Raw genomic sequence first — 12,597 nt, 5'->3', positions numbered from 1 at the left:
AATGGTGGTTTCACGTTCATCATTAGAACCTGAATTCCAGATGTCTTTTCATATTGAATTCAAATTCCACCATCTGCAACCGTGGCATTCAAACCTGGACCCCACAACATTATTCGGTGGGCTCCCGGTTGGTGCTCACTATCCGGTGGGTTTCCACTCAATTCACACTTATTCAATGAATTGTGTGTCACTGTATCACATGAAACAGGTTGACCTAGAGGATGCATATAAAATTGACCAAATAAAACTGACCAAAAACAATCAGTCCAGCCGCTTAAGCGAGAAAATATTTTTTTGCCTTTAATGAACAAACATGTTGAAGATAAGTTACATACAGAGTGCAAAGGAAGGTCCCAGGGCATCCACCACTAGCCTGTAACTGACTATTTTCACAAACTATCAGCCAGAGGGAGCGGATCTGACCATTACCACTTGTTTGAGCTGGTGAATGAGCAAACTGTCCTCGAATAACCCAACACCCATTCCTTTGGTGTCAGTTAATGAGCAATGCAAACAATCTGTCCATATTTGGAATCTGCCTTCTAAGCCAGGGACCTTTAGCATAAATTCTCCAAACATTGAAGAGGAGATGAATCAGACCCCCGAGCTAGTGTCACCATTTGGTTGATCTGCATCTTAACACCATTTATCACTTTTGCTCCATATTCCTTAAACCCATTACACCCCCAAAAAATTATCAATCCCAATCATGATAGCTACAAATGACCCTCAGAATCATCAGCATTTTGGGAAGGTTTGAAATTGCTGCCTCTCTTTGTGGCATCAATCTGGCGCAAATGTTCAGACTGTACTGGGAAAAGAGAACAGTGGAGTGGGCCTACTTGGGAGCAGTTTCAAACAGCTCTTGTTCTAACCTCAAACTAAAAACCTAAAAGCAAATTCCAGGCACACTTACCACGTGGTGGCAGAAACTCTCCCTATCCTTCTGCATTTCAGAGATTGGGTCCACTTCCCTCAAGACTTATCCTCCTGCTCTTTCGACAAGTAACTGGGTCCAGAGCTGCTGGAAATCACAGGGAACTGCGTGAGAATGGCCCACACAGCCTCCTGTGCACCTTACGCACCGGCCGGCAGAACAAAGGCTGCTCTGAGAGACTGTAACAAAGGGGAGTCCAAACTTGATCAAAAAGAGCAACTGATTTGGGCCCCTTTCTTCTACTCATTCCCTTGACAAAACAGTAGCAAATGCTTAGATTGCAAAACCAAGCTAGCCAGATCATAGATGCTGCATTCGAGATGTTAGAAACCAGAAACAGAAAAACACTATCTCAGCTTCAGAACTCAAATCAGTGAGTCACAAAATCTAGGTGTTGCTGCTTAGACATCTCAGATTAGGAGGGGAGAAACTGCGATAGAGTCTCTGCTGCTTCTTACCCTGGATGGTTACATTCTGAGGAATCATCCAGAAAAAGAAATGACAGCTCGATGAGTAACTGAGCTTCCCGACACTTTCCCTTGGTACATAGCTTCTCCAGGAATATGGGGAAAGGGGAGCTGGCTGGCAGTGCACGCTCGCACATCCACACGAGTGTGGTGATAACTATTCTGTACATTAGCACTTCTGTTGATTTGTTGTCAAACACTTGCTGCTGCTGTTTGTAGAAGAATGAATATTCTCTGGGTGATTCTTCAAGTAGCTGGCATCCAGGGCTACCTAGATGCAAAGAGCAACAGAGACCTCATCTCTCTCACATACACACACTCCACCACATGAAGCAACTCCTTTCTCCTGGCTGCTGTTCTGAACTTGTGCTACCAGATGAGACTTCCAGATGATTCTGTAACTCCCTGCACCACTTAATAAATGCCACTATGTGGGGCTAAGCTAATGTAAATATACAGGTCAGTGTATCGTTTAAAATATCATACAGGGGTGTACTGCATTGCACCTCATATTTAATGATTATTACATTTTGCAAGTTATTTCACTTAGAAATACACAGTGCTGTACATGTATAGTACAAGTATTTAAACTTGTACATTATTTTACTCTGGGCAAAAAAATTCCAAAAGGAACCTAACTCTGACTTTAACATTGTGAATCATAGTTCCCATAGGAATCAGTCATTTCGCTTCAAGTTGCAACTTTCAGGAGCACAACCACAACTTTAAGCAGGGACTTACTGTATTTCAAGGCTGCCAATCTGGAGCAATTTTAAAGGATTAATATTGATCAATATTGTTCAAGGTGTGAAATCTTTGACAGGTTTAAATCTTTGTAGCATGATGTGAAGTAACGGAGGAAACAATGATAATATGCTGGAAATTCTATACTCCTCCACTCCGAGTGTTCGGAACTTAGAAACTGCAAAGGATCCCATAGCTTGTTTGAGAACCTCAGCATACAATATTACACGTCATCAGAGCAATTCCTATTCAGGAAACTTGATCAACCTTAAATAGGGAAGGATTGCTTTATTTAGTTTTGAATGACATGATCGAAAGACAAGGGGATCTTCATGACTGAAGACATGTTTGAGCTGCAGGCAAACTCAAGTGCCAATTGTACAAAAGGCAACATTGTCCTAAACCAGCTTAAAGTTGCTATTTGACATCCAACCAACCTTCTGCTCTCAGGATGCCTGACAGAGCAATAAGCCAGGTGTAGAGCTAATGAAGTGACCAAAGGAAAGCAAATCAACACAACTTGGTGTGATGGGGAAGAAGGTAGACACAAGCAGAGAGTGGAGGGGCACAGTGCCAGGGGGGCAAAAGCCAATCACCACCAGGGATTTGGAGGTGGGTGGGGGCAGGGAGGTGTAACAGAATCGCAAACACCGCATGCAGGGGAAATGCAAACCCAAACACAGGATGAAAGGGAAAATGTGAACACAGCACAAGGTAGAAAATACACATACAAGGTGAGGGGGGGGAAAAACACAAAACAAACAAGAATGCACCAATACAGCACTAAACTGGCACCAACATCAGCCCCGCAGCAGGACAATGAAACAGCCTTGGTTGCAACAAGACTCTTGCATCTCAGAAGGGAATTACTGCTGGTTTGCTATACCCTGGCACTTGATTGACTAAAACCTAATTGGGCACAAAGGTAATGATTGAAGAAGAGGTGTTTGCTTGAATCCTGCACCTTATATCAGGATGATGGGGCTGGAGCGGACATTGTCCCACTTACTGACAAGCTCTAGGACAGTATAGTCTGCAATGTAGAGTGTGTCTCAAAAGAAACATCCCACAACCGCAGCATTGTAAACTGTATTGTAAACGTGAGAGAGTATCAGCTCCAGTCTTAGCATTTGCTCCATAATAGCTGCCCTCAAGAATGATAGCTCCAATTCCTGGTCAGATCAGAGTCACCTTGACTGATCTCCTTCAATCTCCTGGCTCTTGTATTCAGCCACCCATTCAGCAGAGACTTTCATATCACCTGCCAGGCCTCAAATAGTCTGACAATGTCATAATGCACATAGTCAAGAACTGGGTACTGCACAGGTCCAATGTTGGTTCAGGAGTTAATTGGTTAACTGTCTAGTAGGTTCCTTCATCACCCAATAAAATCGCTTCACCCAACAATTAGACACTAATCATTACAGTTTTATTTGAAATTGTAGCCTGCCTTAATTACACTTGTCCTTCTTTTCACTCAATTTGAAGTCACAGCAAGCTACTTCCCTGACTTTCTAACTGAAAGATGATGGAAATAAAAGTTTATGAGACAAAGCTTGGACAGATGTGAATCCTCACTCTTTCCTAATATGCTGGCAACCCTATTGAGGTGGTGAGAGACCAGCAACGAGCACCAGTCTTGGCCTCTGGCGGAGGAGCGGCGGTATATAGTTTGCTGAATGAAACACCCAAACTCTTACTGCAGTGGCTTTTAAGGATTGGGGCATTACAAAGGAAAGGAAAGGCTAATTTTGGAAATGGTGAAGGGAAGAGAGACAAAGCATCCTCAACTCTCAGATGTCTCAGGGGTTTTAGCATCATGCAGCCGTCAAAACTTTTGGGGTAGGTAGGAGTTGCTCATCAGTGCTGTGCAATGTAACTGGCAGAGAATTTGGATGGGCTGGGTGTTACACTGAGCCATTCTTATCTGGCCACAAACTGGCAAATAAACAGAGCTGTGGACTGCAGTAAGGCCGCACCTGCTCATAGATCCTGAAACTAGATATGATTCGAACACCATGGATTCTATGGGGAAACAGGGCTCAAGGCTAAAATTTTCCTTTCCAACTTTGCAGAGCCCTCTCATTTCTCAAGAGACTGGCATTAGAAAATGACACTACGGTTGCTGAGGCACTGATCACTCGATTAAAGTAACCAGAGAGCTGGAGCTAGCTCAGGCCGTGTATCACAGCAGTACACCGTCAAAACAACCCACCCTATAAATAGTTAGAAATGTACAAAATCAGCCTGTGATGGGAGACGAGTGGAATTCCCAGAGCTCGGCACAGTTTCTTCCACAAAGCTCAGGCACACGTCTGTGCCAATGTTAGAGAGGAATTTTTAAAGTGTGGGAACAGGGAAGTAATATGAAGACAACGCAGAATTCAGGCCAAGTCTATAGTTCCTCGTAGTCTCCACTCCCCTTGCTCCTCACAACATGGCTATCACCGCTGCCAATTAGAAACTTCTCCAAATCCTCCATGTCCTCATCAGCTTTGTCCTTGGTCTTCACTTTCTTCCTCCTCCTCTTGTCGTCAGATGTCACTTGCTTCTCCTTTTTTGGTCTCTCCTCTGTTTTGTCTTTCTCCTTCTCTTTATTTTTCCTTGGCTTGTGTCTCTTTTTCTCCAATTTCTCATCCTCCTGAAAATGTAAAACACATGGTGCACACGTGCTCTCAACTCTTTACACTACAGCATTCCCCAGATAAAGTTATTGGAAAAGGAATTCTCAATACCTTCAGCATTTTCACAAACTCAAACCTATCGCTCTCTCTTTCAACACGAGGCTGTGGCACTCCCCACATTTAAACTTTATGGACTGTAAAGTACTTAGGGACGTCATGAAAAATGCTATAAAACTACTTGTCTGTCCTTTTTCTCATTTACAAAAAACACGTCACAAATGAAGAGATATTACATTCTGTAAACATTCCAGGGCTGAGTTAAGAATGAAACAGCACTGTTTCACTCCTGAAAGTGGTTAGAAACTCATGGATGCTTTAGGTTCACAGAGAGGTCAGATAGAGCCTTGTTTTAATATCTCATCCAGAAGATGGCATCTGTGACAGGGCAGTACAGGGCGTGACACTGCAGGATGGAAGGTCAGCTGGCACTGTGGGTTCTAGTTTTCAGAATGGAGCTTCTGACTCAGTATTGCTTATTGAGTCACAACTGATAACCCCAATCCCACTTTTCTCCCTCCTCTAGTCTTTAATGTCTAGCCTGTATTTTGTGGATACTTGTCACTAGAATATTTAAATCTGCGAGTATTGTACAAAAAGAAAATTACCTCTCGGGTCTTTTTCTTCTTTTTCTTCTTTTCTTTGGAGGAACCCTTGCTGGTTTTCTCTGCCAAGGAACCAAAATTCAGTTAGCAGTGAGCTTAAACAGCCATCTAAGGTAGGGTTACACAGCCACTTACAGCTGAGTTATACCTTGGCTGTGACAGGTTAACTAAACCACCAAGGAAATTGCACACCAACTAGAAGTGAAAGAAATTCAAATATATTAAAAAAGTATTGAGGATTCACAAAGTTCTGTTCTTCCCTCCACCTAAAGCTCTGAATTCCAATGCTACCCTGCTGCCTGGCTACAGCCTGGTTTAATGCTGATGACCAGGTTCTGTTTTATCTCTGCTCCTTCCCTGCCTAATCCCAGAGGACCTGAGTAAGCTACTCCCAGCCTTCCAAAGGTCTCGGATTTACCACATGGAAAAGTCCCCAGATGATGTGGTTAAGGTTCCTGCTCTGGGTGCTAAAGGGTGGTTTCTATTAACATTATAGTACTTTTTAACCATTTTCACACAGAAGGGAATTTTAAAACAAAACACATTTTCAGAAGTAATGAACTAAGTAGCAAGCGAATAATTTGTGAAATTGATGTTGTTTTTCCCATTGATTAAACAATAATTAAGCAATTCTTTAACTTCCTGGCACAACTGAAGAACATTTCAAGTGCACGGTGTTTGAAAGATGAGAGATCCTGGCCTATGAACAGGTGGAGGATATAAACACAGTGGAAACTGCCTTTTTGGAACAGGAGGGTTGTGAGGGCACTCGGGTTTGTTAAGAGGTACATTGCAAGGGTTTTATCAGGGCAAGAGTTTAGAACTGTTGGAAGATTAGAACTCTTTCTGCCTCAGTTGTAGGCTAACAAGGCATGCTTTTTTTTGTATCATTAGAGATATTGCACAAATGGAGACACCGGCAGGTCAATTTATTCATCTTATATCAGCCTGGTTCCATGTCACCCAGACTTAGCTCAGTTTACTTGGAGTGTGTGTAAAGTAAAAGTAAAATTTAACAACACCTGCCCATTTGAGATACTATTGCTACGTCTCTGGGTTACTTTCAACAAGTACCTGACAGTATGAAACAAGTGGCCCAAATACAAAGACACGCAAACAACTCATCAGAGTGATTTCACTGAACCTCAGAAGGGGTCCAACCTAGGTGAATTCCTAACACCCGATATGCTCATGGGAGTGAGCTTCCAGCATGCACGAAATCAATTCCTGGCTTAATTTGGCTTCAGTAGCAAACAAACACAGGTAGAATAATGGAATAGAGAAAGTTGATCTCCACTTCAATAACCAAACTCATTCCTGCCTAATGCTTGTGCCACCCAATAATGCTATCAGAGCAATCAGTATTCCCATGGTGACTGTGCTTTTAAGTACAGCAGAAATTCCAGACCTTCATCTGTAAACAGAGTGGCCATTCCCTTGTTTATCACAGAACCAGATGCTAAACTCTGTCTTGAAATAATATAGTCCCTGCAGCCTGAATCCTCTGCTTCTACACTTCAGTATGGTGCAGACTGCAAATCTAATTCTGTTTCTCAAATGGATGCAAATATACAACTGGCATAATTTTGAAGACCATATGCATATCCTGCTAATGCTAAGGCATCATATTGACATTCACTCAGTATACAAAGCTAATACTGGCTAAAAAGCAGCAGCAGCATACAGCACACTCACAATACCACACTTCAAATCCAAGACATCCTTCCTAACATCAATATTCTGTCCAGTTGCAACCATCTCCCCACTGAAATGACCTTGTACCAAGCAAAACAAACTTTCACACAGTAAGTAGTTAGGGTATGGAACACACTGCCTGCAAGTATGGTGGTGGCAAGTTCAATTGAGGCATTTAAGGTGGCATTGGATGGTTGTTTAAATAGGAACAATATGCAGAGTTACGAGGAAAAGGCACTAAATCAAAACGCTCACAGTGGGTGTGAATACAATGGGCTAAACAGTCTCCTTCTGCGCTGTAACACTGAAACATACCTAAGTAACAATAACCTCCAGCTAGCAGCAGTTCAGAAAGGGAACAGGCTTTGCTTAATAAAGTATGTTCATCAAAAGAGGAAGACCATATCTGTAGTCACTATTCTAACGTTTTCCTCATCAGAAAACTTCCTCACTGTGGACCTACCTTAAAGCCACACCTGGGGTGGAGGTGGAGGATTAACAAAGAACCGTACAGCACAGAAACAGGCCCTTCAGCCCACCAAGGCTGTGCGAACACGATACCTTTTAAACTAAAAATCTCTTGTCTCTATGCGGTCCATATCCCTCTATTCCCTGCCTATTCATACGTCTGTCAAGATGCTTCTTAAACACTGCTATTTTATCCGCCTCCACCACCTCCTCAGGCAACGCATTCCAGGTACTTACCACCCTCTGGGTAAAACATTTGCCTCTCAATTCCTTTGAACTTACTCCCTGTCACCTTAAGTATATGGTCCCCTTAGTACTTGACATTTCTACCCTGGGGAAAAGACTCCGACTATCTATTCTATCATGCCACATATAATTTTGTGAACTTCTAGCAGTTCAGCCTTCATCCTTTGACGTTCAAGGGTAAGCAAACCAAGTTTGTCCAATCTTTCCTACTAGCTAATACCCTCCAAACCCGACAACATCCTGGTAAATCATTTCTGTACTCTCTTCAAAGCCTCCACATCCTTTTGTTAGTGTGGCGATCAGAACTGGACACAATTGCTGCAAATTGACTTGCCAATTTTTATACTGTATTCCCCAACCAATAAAGGTAAGCATGTCATAGGCCTTCTTGACCACCTTAATCCCGTGTTACCACTTTCAGGGAACTGTGGACCTGTACGCCTAGAACTCTCTGTATATTGACGCTTCTAAGGGTTTTACCATTTATTGTATACTTCCCTCTGCATCACCTCGCATTTGTCTGCATTTAACCTCATCTGCCATTTCTCTATCCAAGTCTCCAGCCTACCTATATCCTGCTGTATCCTCTAGCAATCCTCCTCACTGCCTGCAGTTCCCCCAATCTTTGTGTCATCCCCAAACTTACTAAATAGTCCACCTACATTCTCCTCCAAATCATTTACATATATTACAAACAACAGGGGTCCAGGCATTGATCCCTGTGGAACAGATCTCCAATCAGAAAAACACCCTTCCATCACTACTCTGTGTTCCATGATTAAACTAGTTCTGTATCCATCTTACTGTGGGTCCCATGTGACTTCACCTTTGTATCAGCCTGCCATGAGATCTTGCTAAAGTCTATAGACAACATATCCTGCCCTGCCCTGCCCTCATCAATCATCTTGGTCACTTCCTCAAAAAACTCAATCAAGTTTGAGAGACACCACCTTCCCTGCACAAAGCCATGCTGCTTATTGCTTATAACCTTTAATGTTATTAAAGGTTAGCTAAGAACATGGCAAAGCTCACAACCTAACCAGAGTGAAAGTAAACAGGGCTAGTGAGCCTGATCAGTTCGTGAAGGACATACTGTATTCTGGACATAATGAGGAATTTTTGAGACTTTAATCATCAGATCAACTTTTCACAAAGAATAGAATGAACTTTGTTGGGTTCCTTGCAAATGAAAACATAAGGTATTGTAACAAAAGAAATATGAATTGTGGGAAATTGTTCAACTTCATAAGCTCATTTGAGTCAATGTGCTGAGAGTTAATATCCCTGGAGTCGACATGCCCCTACATTCATTACTACAGTTTGCTCACCTGCAGCATACGGAGTAAGAATTGGGAGATTTTGCTGAATGCTTAGATATCAAATCTGAGTGGCTGAGTAATCATTTCCAGATACAAGCTTGTCACCAGGGAAATGGGTGAATGGTGAAATCTGCATTTTTACCTTCAGCCCTCTGTACATTCACATGTGCGGTTTGAATTACTCCACTCTATGTGAAATGCAACATCATGAGACAACAAGGCATCCAGCGGGTTGTTGTTATAAATGGGATGGTAGCAGTTACAAATAGAGATCTTCACCCTATCTAGCCCAGCTACACCCCCACTGCATAGATCATAGAATCTATGCAGTGTACGAACAGGCCATTCGGCCCACCGAGATCAAAGTGATCCTCCGAAGAGCATCCCACCCAGATCAACCCTATCCCTGTAATTCCCATGGTTAACCCACCTTGTCTACACATCTCTGGACACTATGGGCAATTTAGTGCAGTCACTCCATTTAATCTGCACATCTTTGACCATAGGAGGAAACTGGAGCACCCAGAAGAAACCCACGCACACATGGGGAGAATATGCAAACTCTACGCAGACAGTCACCCGAGGGTGGAATTGAACCTGGGTTCCTGACGCTTTGACGCAACAGTGCTAACCACTCAGCCACTGTGGCGCCCCATGCATCTCCTACATCCCTGTCTAAATCCTTCATAAAAACATTTAAGACTTTCCTGTTCCGGATGAATCACCAGATTTTAGTTCAAAAACATTTTCTATACTTTTTTGGTGTTTAATTTGTAAGTACCATTGTCTGCAAAATTCTGAACATGGTTTAAATTATTCTGTCAAACCTTTCATCAGTTGCATCATTATCCATGATAGCTCAAAACTCCCAGGATTATTAAATCTCTCCAGTGACACCATTCCCTCAACTACCAACATTAATCATGAACTCTTTCCCTCTCCCCACTAAATAGCTGGATTTCCTTCTCTCACTGATGAGGGTAGACAGCAGAGAATGATTGCAGAACTGACTGTTAAAGTCTGAAATTTGGTGGAGAGAGAAAGGAGGTGCTGCTTTCTTTAACTACTGGTGGCTGGTGAGGTTTATTATTATTTGTTAATAGTCTAATAAATTAGATTAGAGGGTACCTCTGCTCTATAGAGTGCACATCCTAGTCCAAGTGGGAACTCCAGGACAATTCTTATATCCTGAATAGCACATAACAGAAAGTGTCAACAGGTAGAAGAGCTGTGGTTCTGAGCTTCAGAAGCTGAGCAGCAGCAAGGCATCACTGCAGTGTGTCTCAGAAGCTGAGCACTTCATAACTGGTATGTTTCTAGAGGTAGTCACCCTGCAGCTTAAGAGGGGCCAGAGAACAGTCAAAGAGGGCCATGCTGGTAGTACAGGAATTACCTGTGTGCATCTTGCTCCAACAGGTATGCAGTACTGAATGTCAAGACTCAAAGGGAGTAATCCCTGGATAATCCTGGTTTCACATACAAGTATAGAAAATAAAGATAAGACACACAATTGTATGATTGGAGAGGTGGAGGAGGACAGAGAGCTTTAGATTCCTGGGATATTTTGACCAGTTTGGGGGGAGATGGGATCTGTACAGGTCAGACGGATTGCATATCATTGCATCCAGAACAATATTCCCATGGGGTGGTTTGCTAGTGATGTTAGAGAGAAAAAACACTAGTTTGGCATGGAATTGGAAACAGGATGTAGCATCCTAAAGGAGCAACAACAGCACAAGGAATTGAGAGAGACGAATAGTACTAGAGTAATAATAGCAAGGTATGAAGTGGGTTCAAACAGATGAAATACAAGGAGGATCATATAGGTTTGCAGTGCATTTACATAAACACGCAAAGCCTGATAAATAAGGATGGTGAGCTGCAAGCTCGAACAGCCATGTGGGAGTATGATGTTGTAGTGATAACAGTCTCAGTTCAAAGAAATGCAGAGCTGGGGGCTACACATTTTTGGGTACGAGCCATATGGGAAAGAAAGTGAAGGGGTGATTGTATTGATTAGGAGAAAATTATGTTGTTGGAGAGATAGGACGTTCTGGAAGAGGTTGTAGACATGCTCACCAAGCCAGTGGGTTTGTTTGCAAATGTTTTGTCACCTTGCTAAGTAACATCGTCAGTGCGCCTCCAGTGAAGCGTTGGTGTTCTGTCCCACTTGTTATTTATATGCCTCGGTTTGCTGGGGTGGTTGGTGTTACTTCTGGTTTTGTTTCTCAGTGGTTTGTACACAGAGTCTAATTCAATATGTTTGTTGATGGAGTTCCATTTGGAATATCAGGCCTCCAAGAATTCCCTGGCATGTTTCTGTTTGGCTTGTGCGAAATCGACATGTTGTCCCAGTCGAATTCATGTCCCTCTTTGTCAGTGTGTAGTGAGACAAGTGAGAATTGGTCATGTCTCTTGGTGGCTAGTTGGTGTACGTGTATCTGTATTGTCAATTTTCTTCCGGTTTGGGCTATATGGTGTTTCCCACAGTCCCTGCATAATATTTTATATGTTACCCTAGTTTTGCTGGTTTTGGGTATGTGTACAAACCACTGAGAAACAAAACCAGAAGTGATACCAACAACCCCAGCAAACCGTGGCATATAAACAAGTGGGACAGAACACCAACGCGTCATTGGAGGCACACTGATGATGTTACCTAGCAGGGTGATGAAACGTTTGCAACCAAACACACCGGCTCAGCGAGCATGTCTACAATCTCATCCGCAACCCGATCTACAAATCTCTTGAAAACTTTAAGTTCTGGAGGAGGTCAAGGCCAGAATCTATTTACTTACAGCTAAAACATATCAAACATATTATTATATTGCTGAGTGCATTCTGTAGGCCTCCAATATTAAAATGAATCCAAACGTTTGCCGTAGGTTTATATAAATACTAAAAGCATAGCAAAAGAAAGGATGGGGTTAATTTGGACCCAAAAAGGAGACAGAGCATGGCTGAGATACTAAATGAGGACATTGCACCTGTCTTTATCAAGGATGATGCTCCCAAGTTGTAGGCTACAATAGTAAAAGTAGGAACAAAATCTGGATTAATTAAGAGAAAACAGCTTGAACTTGGTCAAAAGGATTAAAAAACAGGTTTAGCAAACTTAGAGCTTCTTTGATGAGGCGACAGAGAGTAGATGAGGGCAACACCGTTGCTGTGATATATATGGCTTTAGTTGATAGTAAATGCACCAATTTGATTTTCCAAATTTCATGAGACTCTTGAATCTGTGGTTAAGACATTGGCAAATATCAATTCAAGGAATGAGACAGAGCAAAATGAGAACTTCAGACTAAGTAACCTCACAACAGTCTTTGGGGAAATGCTAGAATTCATTAAGGAGTCGCAGCAGGACACTAAGAAATCATGATTAGGAAGAGTCAACAATTAAATGGTGTCTGCTGAAGATGTAACTAACAGAGT

At 42.4% G+C, this 12,597-nt stretch overlaps 1 protein-coding gene across 3 annotated transcripts in view; it reads right to left on the bottom strand.

The window, feature by feature from the left end:
- Positions 1 to 274: 274 nt before the first annotated feature.
- LOC109920828 (rab-like protein 6) overlaps positions 275 to 12,597 on the bottom strand; it is a 124,666-nt gene continuing 112,343 nt past the window's right edge. For all 3 annotated transcript variants that reach the window (XM_048613577.1, XM_048613575.1, XM_048613576.1), the window contains 2 exons: positions 5,438 to 5,496; positions 275 to 4,789 (listed from right to left, as the gene is read on the bottom strand). In XM_048613577.1, the coding sequence (XP_048469534.1) occupies positions 4,690 to 4,789; positions 5,438 to 5,496 (159 nt within the window). In that variant the 3' untranslated portion in view covers positions 275 to 4,689. The remainder of the gene's footprint in view (positions 4,790 to 5,437; positions 5,497 to 12,597) is intronic.

Source organism: Rhincodon typus, chromosome 28 (assembly GCF_021869965.1).
Source record: "Rhincodon typus isolate 14 chromosome 28, sRhiTyp1.1, whole genome shotgun sequence".
Lineage (NCBI taxonomy): Eukaryota > Metazoa > Chordata > Chondrichthyes > Orectolobiformes > Rhincodontidae > Rhincodon > Rhincodon typus.
This window is presented reverse-complemented; position numbering and strand designations above follow the sequence as displayed.